The sequence below is a fragment of the Ceratotherium simum genome, chromosome 21 (genome assembly GCF_057802395.1).
Source record: "Ceratotherium simum simum isolate JZ-2026a chromosome 21, ASM5780239v1, whole genome shotgun sequence".
NCBI classification, from domain to species: Eukaryota; Metazoa; Chordata; class Mammalia; order Perissodactyla; family Rhinocerotidae; genus Ceratotherium; species Ceratotherium simum.
The window spans coordinates 4,990,667-5,015,337 of NC_141920.1; the positions used below are offsets into that span (position 1 = coordinate 4,990,667).

General features: G+C 57.1%; 1 protein-coding gene across 1 annotated transcript; it reads right to left on the reverse strand.

Annotated features, from left to right (window-relative positions):
* Positions 1-101: 101 nt before the first annotated feature.
* NPEPL1 (aminopeptidase like 1) lies at positions 102-24,033 on the reverse strand. Its single transcript, XM_087445070.1, has 12 exons — positions 23,850-24,033; positions 22,962-23,147; positions 22,252-22,422; positions 18,124-18,213; positions 17,571-17,652; positions 15,712-15,854; positions 8,767-8,844; positions 3,133-3,233; positions 2,087-2,210; positions 1,524-1,700; positions 875-985; positions 102-359 (listed from the first exon to the last, which is right to left on the reverse strand). Exons 1-12 carry the CDS (start codon positions 23,997-23,999, stop codon positions 201-203), a joined length of 1,572 nt encoding a protein of 523 aa, XP_087301196.1. The 5' UTR covers positions 24,000-24,033; the 3' UTR covers positions 102-200.
* Between the last annotated feature and the right edge of the window lie 638 nt (positions 24,034-24,671).

Consider the following 24,671-nt stretch of genomic DNA (forward strand, 5'->3'; position numbering starts at 1 on the left):
GCGCCTCCCCCGGGGCCCCCGCCAAACCCTAAGCTGTCTTCAAAGACATAAGAAGGAGCCGTTTCCATCACTACGACAATTAAAAACAAAAACAAACCAAAGCCGATCTTAAGGTATAATCTTTCAATTGCTTAAAATTAATCAGTGCAAAGTGAGGTAAAGAGCCCTGCGTTGCTGGGGGCCGGGAGAGGCAGCTGGCCTCACACAAGCCTGCGCCTCTTGGAGTCCCTCTCCGCATCCTCCTCCTGGGCATCCACCTCACAGCCGAGCGGGGACACCAAGTTCAGCAGAGGATCCTCGGAGGCCCGGCCGAAGAGCGCCAGCAGGAGGGCCACACCGAAGCCTGTGGCGCGCTCACCCTGTGGGCAAAGGGCGGGGTGGAAACCCTCTGCCACTGAGCCAGACCCGCTCAGCAAGCCCGCCTCTGCAGGGAGGGGCTCCAGACCCCTACTCACCCTGCCACCCCCTTCTGCTGTCCTGCCACACTCAGGGCACAGTGCTCTGGCTCCAACCCTCAGGTCTCCTTGGGGCGGGAAGGGGTGAGACTGAGGCCCCTGGGCCTCATGCAGAGGATGGGCTGACTAGGGAAGGACCACACAGAGCAGCCACTCTGTTCCCAGGGATGAGGAGACCAGAGGTCAGGGGGGACCACAGCTGGCTGGAGGCTGGGCCACAGGCAGTGTGACCCTCAACACAGAGTGTTTCCAATGAGCTCAGCATGCAGCACTGGAGCCAGAAAGGGGCTCTGGACTCACGAGAGGGTAGGAGCAGCCAGGCCAGTGTGGAGGGGACGGGTGGGGAAGCAGACTGGCTGACCGGGCGAGGAAGTGTCCTAACGGGAGGCGAGGGCACCCGTAGAGGGGCTGGAACTCACGGCATGCACAGGTGCAGCGATATCCACGTGGACCCAGACCCCGGGCCAGTCGAAGCCGATGTGTGAAGCGATGAAAAGACCGGCACAGGAGCTGGGGCTGTTGTCACGGTCCTGGGGGGACAGGAGGACAGATGGTGGCCCTTCCACTCCCAGCAATGGGGGCTTGGGGGAGGGGCTCCACCAAGAGTACCTTCAGGGCTGCTTCCACTTGGGCCCACTGTGGACATCCCCACCTGCTCTCGACCCACCATCCTCAGCCACTGCCTCCCTTGGTGTGTGCAAGAAGGGGCCCCCGGGGTGGGAGAGCCCAGTATGGGAAGGCAGCTGAAAGGGACCCCAGGGCCTTGCACATGGGCTAAGGGGTCTGCCTTCACCCCAGGGCAAGCGGGGAGCTGGCGAAGGAACTGATGGGGGGCAACCGAGGCCGACCCCAGAGCAGGGAGGAAATCCCCAGCGGCTGCCATGGTGGACGTGGGAGGGAGACCAGTAAGAGGCACATCCCCCGTTTGGATGCCTTCCCCAGAGCATGGATCTGGGGCCTCATGGGGGGACCCTCGTCTGCACTGCTGCTATTTCTTGGGGTCACTCTGTCTCCCAAGTTACCCCAATGCTCCTGTTCCACCCAGCATGGTCACCATTCCAAACCTACCGCCACTGAGTTCTTCATGTCGGCCACTGCCGAGGTGAACTCGCTGAAGTGCAGCTCGGGGCAGTAGACCAGCGGGTGCACCAGGTCCCCACACTTCCTCCCAGCCTTCACGCAGGCCGCTTCCCACTCGGCACTGTTGGTGAGCACTGCGGCATGGTACTTGCCCGTGGCGATGCCCTGGGAGGGTGGACACAACGGGAGGAGATGGAGGGGGACACAGGGAGAGTCACAGAGGTGAGGGAGAGACGGACAGAGCCACACGGGAAGTGTCCACCATGGGAGAAAAGGAGAGAGAAACACACAAGACAAAAGAGGGCCAGAGGGGCAGCAGCAAGAAGCAAAGGAAGAGACAGAGGAGCGTGAGCATGGAGCAGGCGGAGGAAGGCTTCCCGTCCCGTCCAGGCCTCAGTCCACAGGCTCCACTGCCTGCACCCCACTGGGCGCCATGGACAAGCTCCTTGGCCTCCTCAGCCAGGTTATGAAGATGAAGTGACAGCGGCCCCCTCCCCGCTTGGAGTCCAGGTGGGCTCAGGCTCCCTGGGGGCCGCAGCTAAGGGGCCCACCTGCGCTCCGGTCAGAGTGGCCATGTCCAGGATGATGTCAGCTCCCAGGTCCTTGCAGGCGTAGGACACGCCATCTGCCAGCACCAGCCTGCCCTCGGCGTCGGTGTTATTGATTTCCACAGTCCTGGGGCACAGCAGAGACCCCAGCTCAGGGAGGGCATTCCCTGGGGCACTGGGAGTGAGTCCCTTTGGAACTGGGCACACCCCGTTTAGAGACCCTCTTCCCTCTGGGAGGCTAGGCAGCCCCCAACCCCTACACCAATGCAGGGCCGGGGTCAGTCCAGCCCCGCTGCTCTCCAGCCATGAACCAGCGCAAGCCACTCAGCTCCCTGTGCCTCAGTTTCCTCATCTGTAAGATGGGAGAACAGGGTTGTGTGGGCCGCATGAACTGGGCTGGGCGAGCCCTTGGCACACAGTGTCTGGCCCCAGTAAATGCAGAGGAGGAAGCACCCCTTGGGGTCACCCTGGGGATGGGTACCCGTCAGGGGGCGGTAAGGGTGGGGGGTGGGTGGACTCTTTTATTCTGAATCCTGGGCCACCTGTTCCTCCAGCTGCCACCTGCTGTGACTTTCAAGTGTGCCCTTTTGCAGTTGAGAAGGAATAGTCCAAGGGCTGAACTCAAGAAGGAGACACAGGGAGAGCCCCCAAGTAGGGAATCTGGGGGGCAAGGCTTCAGATGCCCAAAGAACATTAAGCCTAAGGGTTTGAAGGGTTCTTCTTGATGAGGCAGGGTGAATCCTGAGCTACTGAGTCAGGCGCCCTGAGGGAACCCAACACCTTGTCCCATGACATGGTCCCCCTTCCTGGCCACCCCTGGGAGCGAGCAGCCTGTTGCCCAGGGGGTTCCTATCGCAGGGTGTCCTCCCAACAGGATTTGCCTCTGGCAGGGGTGAGCAGGGTGAATCCGCCCCTCAGCCAGGCTTGGCTTGGGGCTGCCCAGCCTGGTCCTGGGAAGGAGGGGGCTGAGAGTTCCAACAACAGGGAGCACACGCCCAGAGGGGAGCAGGCGCTGTGATGCAGGTGAGAGAAGGCGGAGCCGGCCTTACTTTCCTGAGTACAGCAGGTGGATGTCGTCAGGCCTCGTAGCATTGGGCCCCACTGAGTTCTCAGCCAAGCAGAACACGGCATGGAGGTTGTCTTTGAAACCCTGGAGGGGATGTGGGCAGAGGCTCCAGTCACAGGCTGGCAATGCACGGAGGAGAAAGTACTGGCCAGAGCTCTCTGACCCACCAAGGTCAGACAGACAGACAGACAGACTCCAGGGAGCAGAGAGCGCAGCTTCCCCGCCACTCCCTGGCATTCCTGGCCGCGGGCTCTACGGCCAAGGCTCACCGCATCTGGGGAGTCCCAGCACCCCCTACCAGAGCACATGCAATGCAGGGACGAGCCCGGAAGTGGGGCTGGGCTGCCGCGTTTGAATCCTGGCCCTGCTGCTTGCCAGGGGCACATGCCAGGCCAGTCGCTCAGCCTCGCTCAGCCCCCACCTCCTGTCCACAAAATGCGGCCAGCGGTCAATGTCCCGCTCTGCATCACTGCACGACAGAACACTACACACATGCATATGCATGGGGGTCAGGAAGAGCTCGGCCTCACAGACATTTAAGTGTGAAGTGATGGTTTTCTGATGCCAAAATGCAACATTTGTACACTGAGAAAAGTGCTCTGAACAGGCAGAAGCGGTTTCTGCCCTACACGGGTTCTGAACGTCCCCAGAAAACCCCAAGCAGGCCTCGCCCAGGTGGCAGTGGAAGGCGGAGCAGAGGTCCACCCCCACCCCCCGTCCCTGCCCTTCCGCTGCTCCTGGACACGAGCCCTTAACCAAGACACATCTCCTCTTGGCACTGAGCATGCCGGGGCCCCTCCCCACTTCCTCGAGGGCCCTTACAAACGGCTCTATCAGATCCAACATCTTCCCAGCTCCTGGAACAGTCGCTTATTCAGCCACAGGTGCAGAGCACCCACCAAAGGTAAACACAGGCCTGCGGGCAGGCAGGGGCAGCAGCAGGGCTGAAGCGCTGGGCTGGGCTGGGGGTGGCTGCAAGCCCCGGGACCTCCAGCCACCGCCCCTGCTCCAGGTCCATGCTCTGAGCCCGAGCCTCGCAGACGGCCCCAAACCCCAACACCCAGCAAGGGGGAAGAACCCTACTGGCTTCTTGGGGGCAACAACACTGGGCCACCTGTCAGCTCCCCACAGCCCTGAGGCTGCCACTACCACGCTCACGGCCAGCCCGTGTGAGGACTAGGGAGCAGGGGCTTCCAGACCCTCGGCCTCCTCCCTTCAGAGCTCCCCTCCCGAACCCTCAAATCACTGACATTCAGCACACAGTGACCACTGCCTGGCTTGTGCCAGGGATCCAGCCCTTCACGTCCAGGGGGGAGTGGGTGGCTGGGAACAAATGAATGATGACAACGTGACCATGGAGACAGGGGCTCTGGGCCACCGAGGCCAGAGAGGTGAACCTCACCAACGGAGCAGGGGAGCCCTGAAGCCCTCCCAGAGAGAGGGACGTGGGTCTGGGCCCTGAAGGGGAGAGGAGCTTGCAGAACGTGAGGGCAGGACGGTGGGGGTGTGAGGAGAGACCAGCGTTCCCAACTTGACCCTCTCAGCCTCCCCAGCCTGTGGAAACCTGACGCTGGCCCCACCCCCCAATTTCAGATTCAGAAGGTCTGGGTGGAGCCAGAATCTGCGTTTCTAATAGGCTTTTGGGGCGCTGCTGCTGCTGCTGCTGTGGGGACCCCACTTGGAAGGTTGACTTAGCATGCCGTGGGCAGGTGGTCCTGAGGCTCACGTTGCTGGGTATCGGGGTACAGGGAATAGCCACACGGGTCTGGGGACCCCCAGGGGCACTGAAAACTTGCAGGCAGCCAGGGGTCTCAGGTAAGTAAGGCTTGCTCACTACTGCCCCAGAACCCGGCGCCACCCTGCTCCCAGCATACCTTCATGTCAGGATGGCATGTCCTCCCCTCTTAAAAATGTTAAAACATTTCATTTTGAAATAATTTCAAACTCACAAAAAATTTTGCAAAAATGGTACAAACAATTCCTGGATACCTCTGATGGACAACTCCCCCAAGGTGAATGCCTGGTGTGATCACAGCGCGCTGGTCCACACCAGCGAGTTATCACGAACATGGTGACTGGATGCAGTCTAGGGGCACGCACCGTATTTGGTTGTCACCTGCCTCCTCAGTCTGGAGCTTCTGAGGTCTGCCTTTTGTCTGTGGTGACCTTGGCACTTGCGCTGTCTCCTTGTGGCCACACTCAGGGCGTGCGTTTGGCAGGAAGCCCAGAGAAGTGCTTGTCTCAGTGCCTCATCTCAGAGGCACATCATGGGCTCTGTCCCTGTGCTGGTGACGTCCACAGGGACACAGTGATGCCCGCCAGGTGCCCCACGGTACAGTCACTGTAAGTACTTGTACGGAGGCACTCTGAGATCTCATCCATCCCGTTTCTCACCACACTTTAACACTCCGATTTTAGCATCTGTTGATCGTTCTTACCTGAAACAATTATTACTGTGCTGTTTGCCAAATGGTGATTTTCTATTTCCACCACTCCTTCTACAGTTAGCACCTGGAATTCCACTGTAACAAATAGTCCTCTCTTCCCCTATTCATTTATTCATTCAACAATTTATTCCTACTGCTATGGATGTGTAGATTCTTATTTTATTCTGTGGGTTATATCCATTACTATCATTATCTATTCTGCGGCTCAAATTGTGGCACATTCCTTTTTAAGAGGCTGACAAAAATTAGAGTTAAGAGTGGAGCCTCCAGGTTGTGGTCCTTGTGGGGGTGGGGGCTCCTCAGCGCCCCGCTGCACACCCCTGAGGTGGAGGGGTCCAGAGGAGTCCTGAGACCATTCATGGCCACCAGCTGATGAATCAGCGTTAATTGCCAAGTGGCTCCCTGTGAACAGGGAGCTGGAGCCTGGAAGAGTCTACCTGCTGGGGCACTTCACGGCCAGCCCGTCCAGATGCCAGGACAGACCCTCTGCTGGAGCAGTAACCGGGGATGAAGGGCAAAGATGACACAGAGTGCCGGCCACGTGAGCCTCCACGCCACTTCCCCATGTGCCACCAACAAGCCGCAGCTGTTCCCTTCAGAGAGAGCCACCCAGCGAGCACCCTACAGCCGACAGGCTCATCTACGGAGGCAGCAGGCCTGGCTGAGCCACCAGGGCCCTGGCGGGGGGCAGGTGGCAGGAGCTGGGTGCTGCCCACCCAGGCCGGGTGCAGTGCGGCGCGAGGCGAGTGCCTCATGGAATGCTGGCCGGGGCTCCTTGTTAGCCTCCAGCCAGCGCTGCGACAGAGCACAGACGACGCCTGCTCCTCCTGCAGCTTCCCACCAGGGTCCTGCTTGCAGAGGGCCTGTGGTTGTGGCTCTGCTTCAGCGAGACCCTGGGAAGGTCCGTTCCAAACGAGGCTGTGCGGGGCAGAAGCAAGAGCCAGCCGGGCTGCTCTGAGAAGTCCCATCCCCCCGGACCCTCTGAGAAGCCCCGGAGCACAGTCGAGGACACTCCCATCCACCACAGACGAGCCCCTCCTTCGTCCTGGAACTTCTGCTTCTCTCTTAGGAAACAGGCTGGACTCCTGACCAGCCGGAATTTGAAACTATTTGCCAAGACCTTTCTGATTTTGTTTTCACTTTAAGTCCGCCCCTGGAACCCCGATGCATAGGCAGCCCCTGGGGGAGCAGGGGTCTTACAGTTACTGACGTGAATGGCTGAGCTTCTTAGAAGGGGCCTGAAGGAGCTACACTGAGGAGTAAGTCACCCCTGTGGTCAGTGCACGCTACCCCTTGGTGAACAAACACTTCATGGCACCGGGACTTGGAGCTCCAAAGGATATCACCCAAGCCCTGAGTGATCACAGCTTGCCGCGCGGCAGGGAGGAGCCTCCCTGGAGTCCCTACATCCCCCCGTTTTAGAGCCTTTGGCATCTGATGGGTGCAGACCCTCCAGGGTGAGATGATGCACCCGGTTAGCGCCAAAGTGTGGCCGTGTGCACTCCTGGGACAAGGCCACGACGCCCTGAGAACATGGGAGGGGCCCTGAGCTTTCCTGGGCGGCCTCCTTAACACGAGAGCCTCAGCAAGCGGGTGCCTGCTACCTCCTTGGGGCAAACACGGGAGGAACAGCCACCGCCAGCTGGTCCCTTAACCAGGGGCTCCCCAAAGTCACCGCCTGCTGGTCCCTTTACTCTGGGCTCCCCCTGGCTCAGGAATGTGGTTCCCATTGTTGGGCTCCATGAGGCCAGGCGTGTCCTGGATGGGGAGACCTGCTGCTGGGTGAGCAGGTAAGTCTCAGCAATCTCTGATATATGCGGCATGGGGGGCCTGGGGCCCCTCTGACTCCCTTGGATGTCTTCACTCAAAGTGGTCACCCAGGCTATTCCCAGGGCAGACCCTAGTCCCCTTCCAACTGGCCATGGTCCACACACATCAGCCAGCCTCTCCCTAGAGCCCTGCACTGAGCACCAGACCTCGAGTGTGAGTGGGCAGGCCAGGCTGGGGCACCCTGCTCCAGAGCATCCCTTCCCATTTTGGTTGAACTTAGAAGTGGGGACTTGTGAAGCCAGACACTTTGGCCTAAATAGCACAGGGTCAAGACTGCAGTCACAAAAGGTGACCCACCAGCGGAAATGGGCCAAAGCAGTGTCCCTCCCAGAGGCCTGGCAGCCAGCTTCCTGCCACCTTTCCCTCCCCTTTTGGCACCACTGCCACCCCCACCCCAGAGGACGGCCCCTGCTCCTGGGCCATGACGGACCCTGGACAGCTGGGTCTGCCGAGAAGGAAGATGGCAGCCCTGGGTCCCCACCAGCACGGACAGCACTCCCATGATGTGACTGGTAGATCGCTGGGCAACGGCAAGGGCTGGTTGTGATGTGAAGATAAGTGATGGAAAGCTAAGAGAAGCAGGTGGCACCAGACAGGCCCTCCTTCTGTCATAGGACGCATCGCCCAGGCCAGAGGACAGAAAACCAAGTCCTCGTGGCCCAGTGTGGTCTGTCGCTGCTGTCCTCCCAGCTCGAGGAGCCCCCTCATGCTGGCCTTCGGCTTCCAACAGAGCAGGACCCTCTGCCAGAGGGTTTCCCCTCCAGCAGGGGGGACCAGGCTTCTACGGGGTGCCTGGGCACAAATCTCAAGTCCATTCCCCACTCCATGGGGCACCCTCAGGGACGGTCCTCCTGGCCTGAGCTCCAGGTGTCTGCTGAGGCCGAGTGCAGGAGGGGGCCAGTCCTGGCAAGACCATTTCTCAGTGGTCACCCTGACGCAGAGAAAGGTGGTCAGGAAGAAAATCTATGCTACGAGCTCGGTCCAGGGCCTGGCATGTTGGGTTACACCAGTTCATGCCATGTGGTTTTAGGTCAGGCTTCTTCATTGAACAAACACTCATGGGGCACCCGATACATGCCAGGCCCTGAGCGGCAGGCGTGGTGCACCCTGCTCTGGGGTGACACGCTCAGGCAAAGGAGACACCCTCAGGCAGAGGCCACACGCCCAGGCATAGGAACCCTGACATAAGGTAGGAAGCTCTGGGAGTCCGGGAGGGACCCAAAGTGGGAGTGCAGAGGAGGGAGAAGGCCAGGAAGCCTGAGACCTCAGCCCCCATCAGCCCCACCCCACTCAGGACGCCCAAGGAGCCCTCTTCCCCGGACTGCAGAGTTCCCACTCACCTGCTTGATGGCTGCTCGGAAGGCCCCTAGGATGGCCGCGGCGCCCCCGCAGTCCCTCTTCATCCCAGGCATGGTGGTCTGGAGGCGGCACAGAAAGGCCGAGAGAGGGGTGAACGGATGCTGACCCGGCCAGCAACAATGCCCCAACCCTGCCCCTACCCTACCCAGCACACCAGGGCCCCAGAGGGGTCTCCGCTAGACCTGCAGGATCTGGTGCCAGGTCACCTGAGCATCCACAGAACCCAGGAAGCTCCCATTGGTCAGGGGGTGCTCTCCAGAAGTGATGGCCTAAGACGATGGGACCCCTGTCACTGGAGCAGGGCTTTGGGAGTTATGACGTGGGAGGACGGGGAGGGGGAGGGGGAGGAGGGGGAGGAGATGGAGGTGGGTGAGAGGTCCCGAGCTGCCATGTTCCCCGTGGCTGGGCTCCTACATGGACACAGCCACCCTAGCTTGGAGGCTGGGCCGTGACCACTTCACGCAGCTGCCAAGTCCCCCTGGGGGTCTGTCTGCAGCGCCTCTCTCTGTCTATTTCTCTGCCCAATTTTTGAGGAAGAAACTGAGGTCCAGAAGCCTCCGAGTTTTGCTTGAGGTCACTAGGTCACAGGGCTCTGGAGAGGGCTTCCCGGAGGCACGAGGAGCTGTGGGTAGCTCCCGGGGCCAAGATGGGGTGTGAAATCCTGGAGGGGATGGGATTGCCCACGGCCACCTTGCCTGGACTCTCCACTTATCACAGGTCCCGCTGTGTTTATGGGGGGACCTGGGGGTTGAGGTCAGTGCCAGACACCCCGAAGCTCCCTGGCCCTCCTGCCTCAAGGTTGAGCCCGGCCCTCTACCTTAGAGTGGCCCCACGACCCCCATCTGCTCAGCTGCTGCGCCAGGCAGCGCAGCCCTGTTGGAGAAAACCACACAGTGGGCTGACTGCCTCTGATGGTCATTTATGATTTCCAGCCACAGCTGGAGGCACAGCCACTCAGCACTCTGTCCACTCACCCTCCGGAGCCCGAGCAGTGCTCCCCGCTCCCACGGTGGCCTTTCTGACCTTCCAGTCTCTGTCCCCATCAGCCCCACCCCACTCAGGACTCAACTTGCCTCCTGCTTCAAAAGCCATCAGAGTCCTGTCTTCCCTCCACCCTCAGGGCCTTCTCCTGGAGCCACCTCCACCTGTGCTGTCCCCCCACTGCTCCTTCCGCCGGGTGGGCCCAGCCCTGGGTCCCTCCCATGATGCCAACCTTTCTCTTTTCCTTGGTTCCCACCCCTCAGCCCTCAGTTGACAGGCACCCTCGAGATCCTTATCCTGAGACAGCCCATGGAGACTCCCCTTCTCTGTCCCTGAGCTCTCTGGACAGCTCACCTGCTCACCTGCCACCTGCTTCTCCCAGTGGCCCACCTCCCCCAGCCACCGTGCTCTGTTGGGTCAGTGGTGCCCCCAATGCCAAGCACCATGGCTTTCGGCCCCTCTGATTCCAGCTGGCTGCTGGGCTCACGGGAGTGGCCTCTCCCTGCTTCTGAAGCTCTCTGCCCCGCACTTGCAGGCCCAGTGCCAGCCCAGTGTGCTCATCAGCAGAGGGCCCTGGGGCAGCCAGGCCCTACAGGAAGCCTCCCCTGGATAGCCTCTCCTCCCTTCGTGGCTCTCTCTCTACCACTCTTCTTCCACAGGCCCAGTGCAAGGAAAGAGCCCCGGAGCTTTATCCCAGGCCTGCCCACTTCCTGCTGCCCCTGAGCTCTCACCCCACCCACACATCCACACCCAAATCCCAGGGGCTTCCTGCAGCAGCCACACAGCAGGTTAAAACCAGGCACCAGGTGACTTCACCTCCACTGCCTCCTCCCCGTACCCTCCATCTTTGTTTGGGAGCGAGTCTCCACACATCTCCCAAGAGCAAATCTCTGCCTCCTCTGTTCCCTCCTGCCTGCTGTCCTTCTGGAAGGTCTGGCTCACCCCGGCCAGCCCTCTCCGCTGGGCCAGGCCATGTCCCTCACTACACCACACGACCGCTCCAGCCTCCCTCGCACGTGAGCCTTCTTCCCTCCCTCATGCCACAGCCAAGACCACCTTTCTGCAGCAGACCACCCTGCCCTGGCCACCGGCCACCCAGGGAACAGGCCCCACTTGCTCTCACTGGCATTTAAACCCGTCACCATCTGGCCTCAGTGACACTTTTGGTCTCGGCTCTCTCTCCTCTTCCATGTCACTGTCTTGAAGGATCCACTTGGGTTAATGTGAACTCTTCCCAATGCCACTGTCACATCACCAACCCCACCCCACCACTTGGCCCCATCCTCCGTTCAAGTCTCCTGCGTAGACGGGTCTAACAAGACAGCGCTAGAAACAGAGGCGCCTCCTGCTGCAGAGGCAAATGTGATTTTCTATAAACCAGTTGAGAGTGGTTACACATTTTTACATTTTACAGGCTCCCAACTCGAATTGACAAGTTCATATTTTAAATTAACAACAGGTCATCAGATGTAAGGATTTGGGTTTGAAGTGTACTGAGTGATTTTTGGAATCCTTATCGGATTACAAGAGCCTCGAGTTTTAATGGAAAGTATTTTTAGATATAAACGGAGCTGCTTTTGCAATTAAGTCGGGTGAAAATGACCCAGCCAGCACTATTGAAAATAAGCTATCTCTTTTGACCTAACATTCGAGGAAGCACAGGATTGTTTAAATGGAAAAATGGGGCCTCAGATCTATAATCAAACCACTTGCAAAATGGCCCACACAGAAAATGACTCAAGATGGTCACTGAAATGGCGTCCTCTTGTCACCACACAGCCTCCCGACTACAGGCAGAACAAATGCCCAGGAGCTCAAGTGATCGTGTAAACTTTGCAGACTCTCCATACATCATTCCTGTTTTTAAAAAAGAAACCACTTCCGTATTAACACCAAGATGTGTTTGCCTTTTTCACTGGGTTGACAAACGAATGGGGAAAATCAATGATGGGCTGCTGCCGTGGCACGGACCGGGGCGTGGCACCCAGGATCCAGCATCACTGGATTCATCTCCAGCCCTCCAGGAAAAGAAAGCACTGCCAATTTCACTTGAGTTTAAAAAAATCACGGGCTGGCCCCGTGGCTTGGCGGTTGGGTGCGCACACTCTGCTGCTGGCAGCCCAGGTTCGGATCCCAGGCGCGCACCGACGCACCGCTTCTCCGGCCATGCTGAGGCTGTGTCCCACATACAGCAGCTAGAAGGATGTGCAGCTATGATATACAACTATCTACTGGGGCTTTGGGGGGAAAAATAAATAAATAAACAAAATCTTTAAAAAAGTCTCAACCGTTGAGCGCAGCCGTTTTCAATACTCTGTGTGACCAAACAGAAGATCCTCGCAAAGCACTCCTGCTCTCTCTGGACGCTCAGTGATTGGTTAGAGAGGAAGCCAGGCCAGGTCATTGGAGTTCTGAGTTCAACTAGCCTCTGTTCTCATGAACATCATCTTTCCTTGGAAGATCAGCTGATACATGATGGTTATTCAAACAGGTAGCTGGCAGATGTTTTCTCAAAAACGAACAAAGTGAGCCTCTCACTTCCAGGAGAATAGCTGATATTATTTGTTGCCAATGGTAAAATTTGAGCTTTCAGGCAAAAATCAGAATTTTAGAAAACTTGTATTTGCCTCCATGACAGCTTCCTAAAACTCAACAACTTTTTAAATGAGATGGATGGTGGTATCATCGAAGGTGATTTTCTTTAATTTTATACAATGAAATGTGTTAAAATTTGGAGGTTCTGCGTAACTCTGTGAACAATATTTCCAAATGATCCATGCAGGATATTACAAAATCATGCATTCAAAGTGTAGGATAGACCAGTAGATTTTAATGTAACAGAGTACAAAAGTTCACTGATCTGGCTTTAGATTCCACATTATAACTAATCTTTCCAGTTCTGGTGTAACAGCAAAGAAGAATGTCCTTAGTTATCTGGAAAGAGTACTCAAACACTTCTCCGTTTTCCAACTACAAAATGAATGAGGCCAGATTTTCTTTTTGCCTTTCAACTAAAATAATGTATCACAATAGACTACACGCAGATCACAGCTGTCTTCTATTAAGGCAGACACTAAAGAGATCTGCAAAAATGTAAAACAATGCCTATTCTTCTCACTATTTTTTTTCATTTTGAAAAATATAGTTATTTTCATAAAATTATATTATTTACCATAACATGTAATGGGGTTATATTGTTATTTTTGAATGAATTAATAAATATCTTTACAATTTCCCAGTTTTAATTTCTTGTAGGGTAAATATCAACAGACATTACCCGTATAAACAAAATCTCTTTGGGATCAGTACTTTTTAAGAGTATACGGGGTCCTGAGACTAACACATTTGAGACCTGCTAGTTCATGCCGATCCTGGTTTGCCTTTGAAATCTCTGGAAATGGAGCTGTGATTGTTCCTACAAAATTGGTACCACCAGCAAAATGACTAATTCCCAGGACACCCTGCTTCTCACTCTGACCCTCTAACAAGCCAACAGCCAAAACAAGGGTCTGATTCCAGGAGAAACAAGCCCACAATGCTACCAGCCGGAGCTCAGCTGCCTCCAGGGCAAGAGCCGGGGTCAAAAGCAGGTGGGGCTAGAGGGGGCACATCGTCTGCGGAGAATTTAAAAACAATAATAAACCGACTAAAAGTCAGTTTGCCTGTTGTCATCAGTGGTAAAGTATTCCTCCTGAAAAAATCCGTTGTTGGTTGACGTTGAGTTCTAATCATACAAATAAAAGCTTCAAATCCACCTATTTTAATTATTTATCCTTCTAGAAACATTATTCTACATGGATGCTAATAACTGCCAGTTACACATCTGGCCTGATACGCACAGACTCCGCGATGCACCTTCATTCTGAGAACGGTCCTGATGGTTAGGGACCGTGGGGTCTGCCTTCGGATGCAGCCGGCATTGCAGGGCCTTCGACGTCGCACGTTCTGCCTTCAAACGGTGGCTCCAACCCCAGGGGCAGTGAGCTCGTCTCTTCGCTTCCCTCAGTCCATGTGAACAACTGGAGTTGTTGTGTTGAAAGCGTTTTGACTCCACAGACATTTGAAAGCCACTAGAATCCATCTCAAAGAAGTGAAGACATGGAAAGTCTCGAAACTTCTGGCATTTCTCGGGAAATGGGACTTTCAGCAGTCTCTGCCAAGTGACCCTTATGTTAAAGGCTTTTCTTGAGTATTGCATATTGGTTGCTTCATGTGACAGAAACTCTTCAAAATCAAAATTAGTAGTGTTTTTTGGATCGACTATGAGTGAAGATAGATGGCAAATATGGTACCTCTGTCTGTCTAGTGAACACAGAGATGTGAAGAAGATCAAGTCTGATAAAGTCAGTGACAAATCTGCAGAAGCTAAGGCCTGAAAACAGAAACTGCAACACTAACATCCACTACCACAAGACATCGATATGGAGGCATGAGTTTTTTCTATTAAAAAAAATTATATTAATGCTATTTAAAAGTGTTAATCCATTACTGTTTTCTTCATTTGTACTGTAATATTTATTTTTAATTTTTTACTAGCATGATAATATGTATGGAATTCAATAAAAGAGAATTCACTATCAGTATTTGTTTTTTTTAACCTTTATTATTATTCATTTCATTTCCTGATTAGTGCTGAAAATAATTTTGTTGTTTAGAGGAGGAGTGATGTTTAACAAAAAAAGACATCTCCTCTAGGCACCAAACACACTGGACAGGCTAGAAGTACAAAAGGTAGCAGCACAAGCTCTACCCTAAAGAGCAACTTATACTGGGGTTCAATGTCAGAGAGGTGACAGGGAGTGGTGGGGTCTGCGGCAAACTGGAGGATGTAGACTACATCCATGGGGACAGCCGTCACTTGGCTCCAGCAGAATGCTGCCAGTTGGGAACATAGGACGAGCACTGCCAGATCTTCTGAGTTTCCAAAGTTCAGAAATTTAGTCTTTTGTGAGAATTCTTCCTGTTTTTAAATGTTGGTAACTAACTCAAATCTTAAACCACCACTTGGGCCAATAGGACACATCTGTGAGCCATGTGGGCTGCCAGTTTTCAACGTCTGCTCTGCACGAGCTTAGCTTGCCCTGGCCTATCTAAAGCTTTCTCTCTGGGATGTTTGATTCTCTTCTTCCAGATCTCGTGGGGCATCAGTTTCACGTCAGCTCCTTCCCAGTCTGCTCCTTCCCAGTCTGCCCCTCAGAGCCCAGTTCGGGCCTGGTGCTCAGGAGCTGCTCAACAGGAGTGTGCAGGACGAGCAGATGAAGACCTCTCGCTCCTGCTGTTCCTGGTGCCAGCACGGCTCCTGGGGCACAGCAGGCCCCGACATGTTGGGATGGAGGAGCGCGGGCTGCTCAGAGGCAGACAGGTGCAGACAGGAGGTTCTTAAGCACCCATCCTCCTGAGATGGCCGGACTTAAAAGGCCACCCACAGGAGGGACTTCTGGGACTGCTGGCCTCCCAGGCAACGCTCCCAGGCAGCTTGCTTCTGGCTCCAAATTCCCCTCGTGTTAGCGAGCGCGCCTGCTTTCTGAGCGGTCTCATGCGGACCACTCTAAGTGTTCTCTCCGTGGAAACCTCGGACGGTCGTGGAGACAGCGGGCCTCACCCCACACGCTTCTCCTCTTCACACAACCACCTGATTCCTTGAACCTTGCCTCCCTGGGTTCTGTTTTCCAGCCTTTTAATCATTTCTGCAGCTTTTCTCTGGATCCCGTCCAGACTTTTTGCTTCCAGACTCCTGTTTGAAGTGTGGGCACGAAATCATCTCCCTCTCAGAAGGGGAATCGGCCCCATTGACTCTCTTCCTGAACCTGGCTCCCCAGAGGCACGCCCCAACTCCGAGCTCCCAGAAACCTCCCTGCCTTCCTCCGACGCCTCTGAGAGCTGGTGAGCCCACCTAGAGCCCTCCCCACCCCAGGACCCGCCCAGGCGCCAGCCCCACACCTCACCTTCCCTTTGATGCTGAGACCCCCTGTGTCGTAGACGATCCCTTTGCCCACCCATGCAATGGTCTGGGTGGCTCCATCTGGAGTATGGCTGAGGATGGCCAGAGCTGGGGGGTGGACAGCAGCTTTGCCAACACCATAGATTCCTACAGAAAGCGTGGGGAGAGGGTCGATTAGGCTCAGGTTGAACTGAACAGAGGACTTTCAGCAGCTCCCCCAGAAACAAGAGCTCTCCCCCAGGAAATATCCATTGCCTTCTCCTGGAGAGCTGTGCTGTCCAAGCCTGAGCTCCCTGCCCCCTCTCCTGCCCCCTGGCCAGCGTGAGATGGGGAATGCAAATTAGTTCCAACACTCAGGGACTGCGAATGAATTCTATGCACAGTACTGTCAGGCAAGAAAACCCGCTGAGAAAAAAAATATTGTATCATTCCCAGAAAGAAATGAACAGGATTGCAGAATGAAATGATTTTTGGATAATGCTTCAAGGCCGCTCCAGCCCACGCTTGTTTTCCCCTCCCTGAACCCTCTGTGCACTCAGAACTGCACTATCCTTTCCAAGCTCGCGCCCACCATTGCCTCTCTGTTCAGTTTACAGGCCCCATCTTCTCAATAAAGTGGTGGACTGCTGTGGGCAGCATCCATGCCTCAAAGTTCCCCAACCCAACAATGGCTGTCCGATAAACTCCTACTCATCCTGCAAGACCCACTGCAAACGTCACCTCCTCTGTGAGGCTTTCCCTGATAGGAACGGCCTCTCTCATCACTTGTAATTGGTTTGTATGTCTGCAGTAGGCACTCTAAGATGGCCCCCAATGACCCCCACCTCTGGGTATTCATGACCGTGTGGATCCTGTTCCCCTAAGTATGGGCAGGACCTTGTGTCTCACTTCTGGATCTGGCAGAAGTGATGAGATACCACTTCCAAGTTTAGGTTACAAAAAAAGACTGTGCCTTTATCTTGCTTGCTCGCTCTTTCTCGCTCTCTCTCTTGAAGACCTCGCTCTGAGGGAAGCAGCTGCCACGTTGTGAGCTGTTCAAGGAGAAACCCACGTGACAAGGAACAGCCAGTGAGGGCCTGACGCCTGCTGGCAGTGCTGTGAGTAAGCCTTGCTGGGAGCATGTCACTGGCCCCAGTCAAGCCTTTAGATGACTGCAGCCCCTGGTCAACACCTTAATCACAGCCTAGGAGAGACCCTGGGCCTGGAACCCAGCTAAGCCAGGCCCACTTTCCCACCCACAGAACCGTGAGATAATGCATGTGTGTTGCTTTCAGCTGCTACCTTCCGGGGTAATTTGTTTTACAACCATAGATAACGAATACAGTGACCCTCCCCCAGCCAGTCTGAAAGTACCTTGTCCTAGTTGTCACCACACCTCCAGTGCCCAATGAGTTGGGGAGGATGGGCCTGGTAATCAGGGAAGGCTCTGAGGAGGTGGCTTTGAGCTGACATGTACAGGGTACGATGGCCCCCACTAAGAGAGTATCTGGGGGGAAAGTATTTTAGATAGAGAGAGCCGTAAATTCAAGGCGCTGATGTGGATGTGAACTTATATATTCGAGGAACAGAAAGGCCCTGCTGAGTTGGCCCAGGGAGCCAGGACAGCAGCACGTGAGGAGCTGGAGAGGGAGTGGGCGGGGGAAGGACTTGGATCCCGCGTCTTCCAGAATCTGAATCACTGCCTCCTTTCTCCCCCAGAGAAGGTCTGCTTCCCCGAGTCTGGCCTCGGAGTTGGACACAGGCTGGTTTCTTTCAGGATGAAGCCTGGGGCAACATACCATGTGGCCCACCACCACCCTGCCACCTAAGGTACCCCAGAGCATTCCCTGAGGCCAAGACCTGAAAGGACCAGCCCCCACCCACCTCCAAATCCTCTTGTCTTCAGCTCCTCGTCCCGGATGATGGTTGGGGCGATCCCCAGATCTTTTCCAACTTTCTTAATCTCCTGGACATGTTCATGGAAACAACAACAGGAAGACACGTGAGAATGGCTGAAGTCAAGGCAAGGCCGAGGGTCTGAGCCAGGATGAGCCGATGCCTGTACGGTGGGAGAGGAACCAGGCTTGGGAGCCAGTGGCTTCAACTCTCTTGGCTTTGAGTGTGATTAAACCCAGGAGAGCAGACTCACCCTCCAAGCTCTGCAATTTCCTGCAGCTCATGGCTGGAGTCCTGCGGAGGGGCCTTGCGGAGGAGGCTCTGTCCTCCCTCCACCCTCAGCCACGGCCTGCAGGCCCCTTAGAGCCGGGTAAACAGCAAGACTTCATCCGCAGCAGTCCCAGGCTTCCCCAGGCAAGGTGCAGAGACCGTGGCCACTGTCCCCTGCCAGCCCCCAGGTCTCCTCTGACTCTCCTTGGGGTCTACTGACACCCATCCCATCCTGGCCCCACCCCCTGACACGTCCCCCCGGGCCACAAACCTCTAGGAAGGTGTCTGTGTTCATCTCATTGCAGGGCGTGTCCACAATGCGGGCCGCCAACCGCACGCCCTCCGTGGCGTTTGCTAAGCACTAGAAAAGAACCAAAGGCTGTCAGTGGGGCCCTGGGACCAGGCGCAAGGGGGCTGTCCCTCTTCGTCCATTCCCCCAGGAACCCAAAGCCATCAGAGGCACATGTTACCTGGGGGAAGTTGCAGACCTGCTGACAGGGAGGCAAGCGGCAGGTGGAAGAGAGGCCAGAGTCACACCGCTCTCGCTCCTCAGTGCCCATGACCCAGCCAGCAATCTATAGAAAGTTCCCCACGGCTCCGTACCCCATCTCCAGAATTACACAGTCACTCTCCGGCCCAGTGTCCTGACCTGGTACAAGCGGGGCCCCCTCTCTTTCCAAGGTTCATCTCTAGTTCTTCTCCTCATCCTGGTGGCAGGTGGCCCTCATGCCTGGTGCTGAAAGCGTGCATTCCTACCTCCGGCCTCTACTCATTGGGCACCACCTCTCAGGGGGAGACGTGGCCTTCTGTTACGGTCTGAAAGTCTGAGTCTCCCCCAAACTCATCTGTTGAAGCCCAAAGCTCCAATGTGATGTATTAGGAGGCCTTTGGGAGGTGTTCAGGTTTACATGAGGTCAGGAGGATGGGGCCCCTATGATGGGATTAGAGTGTCCTTATAAGAAGAGGAAGAAGCCAGAGCCCTCTCTCTCTGCCATGTGAGGACACAGCAAGAAGGTGGGCAGCTGAGAGCCAGGAAGAGAGCCCTCAGCAGAACCCACCCAGATCTCGGACATCCAGCCTCCAGAACGGTGAGAAATCTGTTGGTAAAGTCGCCTGGTCTATGGTATTTTGTTATGGCAGCCTGAGCAGACCAATACACTGTCTCTTCTCTCATCAAGATCCCAGCCGTCCTTTGATGCACTTCTCAAAGGCCATATCCTCCAGAAGCTTCTCCAGATCCTCTCAAGGGAGGGAAGAGCACAGAAAGACCCTGCTTCGTGCAGCTCACACGTCAACCCAGTGCCCAGAAGGGAGCAGGAGCCTGACACCATCCACCATGCTCAGCCTTGCAGCGGGAGCCACTTCAGACAGGGGCATATGCACCTATGCAGAGGTCACACTTGGCCCAGAAACTGACTGCCCCCCACAATTTCCGCAAAGACCTTCTGTCCTACTTTTGCTTCAGCCCTGCCTCTGGAACTTCTGTGCCTTCTCATTTGTCTCTGCCTCACTTCTGCCCACAGCACCGTGCTCTCACTGACTCCCGGTGCCTCCTGCCCCACCTCGATCCCCTCCATCCACCCAAGCTTCAGACAGCAGGCTGGCCTGGCCGCCTCCCCCAGCATGCAGGAAAGAGGCGAAATTACAAGAGAAAAGCAGCGCAGGTTTAGCGGGGGCGCAGGCAGCATCAAGTTTATCACGGCCTGTTCCAGTCCCACAGCGTCAGGGAGGGCAGGCTCTGGGTCGATAATGTCAGCCCAGCCACCTCCCAGGCCCTGTCGAATCACTGCAAGAACCTCTGCCTGTCCCGAGGTAATTAAACCCCAAAGCCTCAAAGGCAGAGACGCAAGACGTGACAGCTCAGATATGAGATGTGCCTGTGTGGTCCCCGCCGCCTGTCAGCGGGCTCTCCTCCGGGAGAGCGAGGGTCCCTGTCTGTGGGCGTCACAGAGACCCATTGCTCATCTCTGACGCAGCCCATGGCTGCTGTCTGGGAAGTGCGTCAATGCCCTGAGACTCGTCTCAGAGGAGGCCAGGCGCTCGCCTTGCAGACCTCTGGTGAGCTCAGAGCTCCTCCGCGCAGCAAGGCTCAGGGTGAGAGGGCAGAGAGCATTCGTGGCGGAGGCGCCCAGTGCCCCTCCACCACCGCACAGCCGCACCGCACTGAGGAAGAGCTTGAGCCTCCTCATGCCTCAGTTTCCTCATCAGCAAAGCAGGATCATTCATTCATTCATTCATTCCATCCACGTTTATGTGAGCACCCACTGTGTGCCAGGCTCCACACTAGACTCTGAGAATCCAAAGACATCAAGGGACTCTGATCCAACAGAGAATCACAACACATTGTTTCATTAAATGCTACAGAGAAGGAGGGGACAAGGGGCCACAAGGATCCGGAGGAGGGGACCACGACCCGGTTGGGGGCTGAGGAGGAAAAGGCCCCACGGGGTGTCAGAACCTCATGTGTTCATGATCTAAGACAGATGGGAAAGAGGACTGACAGACGGTGGCCACGGTTAGAACATGGTTCTACCCCTTGCTGGCATGGCCCCAGTAAGTTACTTAATGTCTTTGAGCCTCAGTTTGCTCAACTCTAAAGTGGGAATAATAGGATCCATCTCACAGGGCTGTTGTGAGACTTAAGTAAACCAATCTGTGTGTGTGCACACGTGCTCAGGGCAGTGCCTGACACCGACCAACACCTGGAAAACACTGGTGCTCACGTGGCCAGATCTACCTTTGTAAGACAGTGGGAAGGGGTAACTGGAGGGAGGGCACGTGCAGGCAGCAAGACCAGTTAGGAGGCTGCTGCAATGGTCCAGGAGAGCAGTAGGGTACGGGTGGGGGCGCCCCAAGGCAGGAGCAGTGGGCAGAGTAGGATGGATGGGATATAGGGGCCAAGGAGACCCCCCCCAACCCACTGGCCCTCGTCATGTGCGTAGCTGTTGCTGAGATTACTACGCACAAGACCAGGTCTCTGCCCTTGGGGAGCTCCAATTCCATGAAGGCACAGAAGCTAAACAAAGAGGTATAATGTCAGGTGTGAGTGACACTCAGCTGGCAGAGGGCCTGATGGTGTGAGAGGAGCCATATTAGCCAGGATGGCCAGGCCTCCCTGGAGAAGGGATGTGGGTAGAAGCCGGACTGAGACTAGGCAGACCTGGAGCAGGATGAAGAGGGAACCTGAGGAGGACTGGGCTTGGCAAGGCCCAGGGACAGCAGGAAGTCAGTCCACTGTGGCTGGGAGGGAGCGAAGGAGGGAAGGGAGGAGGGGTAGGGTCAAGGGCAGGAAGAGGGGGCTTGGAGGAGGTGGGTGAATCTAGGCTTGGTGCTCAGGCTCTCAGCCCTGGGGTCTGAGGAATGGTGGGGCTGAACTCAGAAGGAACTCCCTGGAGCTAGAGGGAATGAGTGGTCGGTGCCCAACTGTGGGATGGGGCCTGGAGGTGCTGAAACCACCCAGAGAGGAGAGACTGAGGAACGCTGGGCCGTGGCCGAAGGAAGAATAGGGGAGAGGGACGACTCTGGGTGGGGCGGGTGCACTTCAAGGAGGGATGACAAATGTTCGAGTCCAGCAGACAGGGCCCTTAAAACAACAATGTCAGGAAGGAGGCGGAAACTAGCTTTTGGTGGGCTGAGGGGGAAAAGGGAGTTAAGAAAGGCAAAGCAATTAGGCCATGTTTTTAACAAGTCTGGAGATGAAGGGAAGGAAAAAGAGGAGCTGTTTCAAGATGGCAGAGGCAGAAGCACGCTCTCTCCTACAGGAAGGAATCCAGGCAGAGCGGGAGCAGTTACAGACCTTGGGAGGAGACAGCAGATGAGGGGTGCTCTCCTGGGACTGACTGCGACAGCTTTCCCAAGACAGAAGTGAAGGATGAGGCAGGAGAAAGGACTACCTGGGTCTGGCCTACTTGCTGGAGTTGGGGCTGGAGGTGGGGAGGGCGAGACCACAGCAACAGGGTCTGGGACAGTTGCCATGAGGAAGGGAACCCGACATTCAGCCCATGCAAGGACTTCTAAGTTGGAGATCACTTCCAGGCTCGCCTTGCCTCAAAAGGATCATCTGAGGATCAAATGAAATAACATATGTAAAAGTGCACCATAAAGGGTAACATGATATGTACATGGACAGGATTATGAGTATTAAACCATGAAAGTGCCTGGCACTGCTTTGGTGCTCATTAAACATTGGCGGAACAGAACTGAATCCCGAAAACAAAGACCACCCTGAGGGAGAGCGAGCCCCCTGCCCGGGTTTGGAAAGGCCTCTGGGGCCTTCTCAGGAATTAGAGCAGCCCTACCATCCTCCCCAGGAAGTGGGAGAGAGCGCTCTCCCGACACCCCTTCCGGCTGCCCAGCTCGTGGGGACCTGGGGACACGGTCTGAATTTCCAGACACCCACTTGCAAAGTGGACACTTCCACTGGCCCGTTGTCTTGTCCCACCAGGAAAAACTCCACCGTGACAGTCTTCTTCTCCGTGCGCCTGGAAGCCCCCGAGCGGTGGGTGAACAGCGGGAAAGCGCGGGCCAGGGCGCAGGCAGAGGCGAAGGCGTCGGCCCGCTCACAGACCATCTGCAGCACAGAGAGGCAGAGCTACGATGAGGGGCGAAGGGGGGGATGGGACACAGGGGCAAACCCACGGGAGCTGTGACCAGGAAGTGCTGGGACCTCACAGCTGGGTCAGAGACCACTGTGGACACAATCTGGACAGAGGTGCCCCAACAAAACCATCATCCCAGGGGCCTTCCCCAGAACCACTGTCTCGCTACGTGAGAAAAGAAAACATCAGCCTGCAGATGTTGTCTACTGCCTTCTGAGCCAGGAGAGCAGGACATGGAGGGACGAACAGTGGATCTGGATTTAGGCAATCTGGGTCTGAGTCTCAGATTTGCCACCAAAACTGACCTAGGGTAACTGGCTTAGCCTCTCTGACCTCAGTTTCCCTGTCTGTAAAGCAGGGGTTACAATATTGGGGTTGTGGCAGCATCATGCACCTCTGAGATACTGTGGGCCAGAGTGCTCTGCGGTCAGCAGGGCTGAGCTACAGGAGACACACGTTCCCTGCTATGACTAGGTGCCACGTGGGGCCATCTTCTCTCAGAAGCACTCACCAGAATGCACCGATGGGTTCCCGGCGGCAGACAGGTCCGCACAAGTCGGGTGATGAAGTGCGCGGCCGAGGGGCTGTTGTGCCTGCTCACCCTGGAGGGCAGGGCGGCCACGGTGGCATAGTTCAGGTAGAGGGGACAGCTGTCCGTGGGGTTGGGGTTGAGCGTGCTTAGAGCGGCCTGCCAGAGCTGGATGAGAAGGGGAGAGACAAGAGACAGACACCAGACTTCAAACAGTCCGCATGCCAGGAGCCCCGTGCCTGCGTGTGGACGCTTGCAATGCTAAAGGGGCACTTTTGCAGCTTCCCTGGGCACCCACGATTCCTAATTAAGATGTGTGGCATCTTGCTAGAGCTGTGTGTGTCTGCTGGCACAATTCCACCCTGGTGGGATTAAGCAGTGGGGATGTAAAAGGCCAGTTTGGGGGCTGCTTTACTTCATACGCTGGAAACCCACACTGGGGTGCGACCCAGCCAGGTGCCACTGAAGGGGGGGCAGCTGGGCACTGCCACGGGGTTCTGGAAGGCGGGCGGGCAGATCCCCCAGCAGGGCTGCCAGGGCACAGCCCCTCGAAGGCAGTTCGTTAGAGACTGGTCACATCTGCCAGCTCTCCCCACGAGCGTGGGGGCCCGGTGGGTGCAGGGCCTGCGGCCTCTCAGGGCGGGGCTGGGCACCGCCACCGCCGCTGGACGGGCGCCTGGTCTTCTGCCTCTCCTGAGGCGGGCGGCCCCGGGCCTCGGCTGGCGGCCTGGCCGGGCGCACCCGGCGGGCGGGGGGCTGGGGGCGCCGGGCGGCCGAGGCGGGGCCTCCGCGGCCTCCCCGCCGGCCCGGCCCCCGCCCGTCCTCCGCTCGCCGGCGGGGCGGCGCATGGCGGCCGGCGGGCCCGCTCACCTCCTCGGTGACCCGGGGCTGCAGCTTCCCGCGGACGTGGCTCCAGGGCACGCGGTGCAGGTGGTGCAGCTGCCCGAGCAGCAGCAGCGGCCGGCTCTGCGGGTCCGCGTCCCCGGCGCTCGCCTGGAACTGCAGCCCCACGTTCGCCATCTTCGTCGGCCCGCGCCCCCCGCCCCGGCCGCCGCGCCCGCTCCGCCCGGGCTCCCGCTCCGGCCCGGCCCCGGCGCCGCCCCGGCCCTGCCCGGCCGCCCGGCCCCGCCTCCCCCGCCGCTCCGGGCCGCTCGCGAGACGTGCAGGGCCCGCCCGGGGCGCGAGGGGGCGCCGGCCGGTGGGGCGGAGGGAGGGCAGAGCCCGGCCGGGCCGGGCGGGCGCCCCGACCCGAGCAGGCCCGCAGGCCCGACTCCGGCGGGCCCCGACCCCGGCAGGCCCCACGCCCCGGGCCCCGACCTCCAGGCAGGCCTCAACTCCCGGGCAGGCCGCAACCCCGCAGGCCGACCCTGGGCAGGCCCCAAACCCCAGCCGGGCCCCCAACCCCTGGCCGGCCCCAAACCAGGGCAGGCTCCCAAGTGGGTCCTGCCCTCAAAGTGAGGAAACACAGCGCTCCTGACAGCCTTTCCAGGAAGGGGCCTTGGCCCCAGCCGCAGCAGGCTGCCAGCAGACTCCTGGTGGCCCTGACCTCCAGCGGGTCCTGAGCAGACTCAGGCTCAACCTCAAGTCCACCCCAGCCGTCCCCATCAGACCAGAGTCTCCATAAGCCCTAAGCAGGCCCAGCCCTAACCTGAGGCCAGCCCTCCAGAGGTCTGTGAGCAGCCTGCAGTGGTC

Coding starts and splice junctions, on each gene's coding strand:
- NPEPL1 (XM_087445070.1), bottom strand. CDS start 23,999: ATGGCGAACGTGGGGCTGCAGTTCCAGGCGAGCGCCGGGGACGCGGAC. Junction 8,845..15,711: donor GTCTCAGCATCAAAGGGAAG/GTGAGGTGTGGG, acceptor TGCCGCCTCCAG/ACCACCATGCCTGGGATGAA. Junction 360..874: donor TCGCTGCACCTGTGCATGCC/GTGAGTTCCAGC, acceptor CTTTGCCCACAG/GGTGAGCGCGCCACAGGCTT.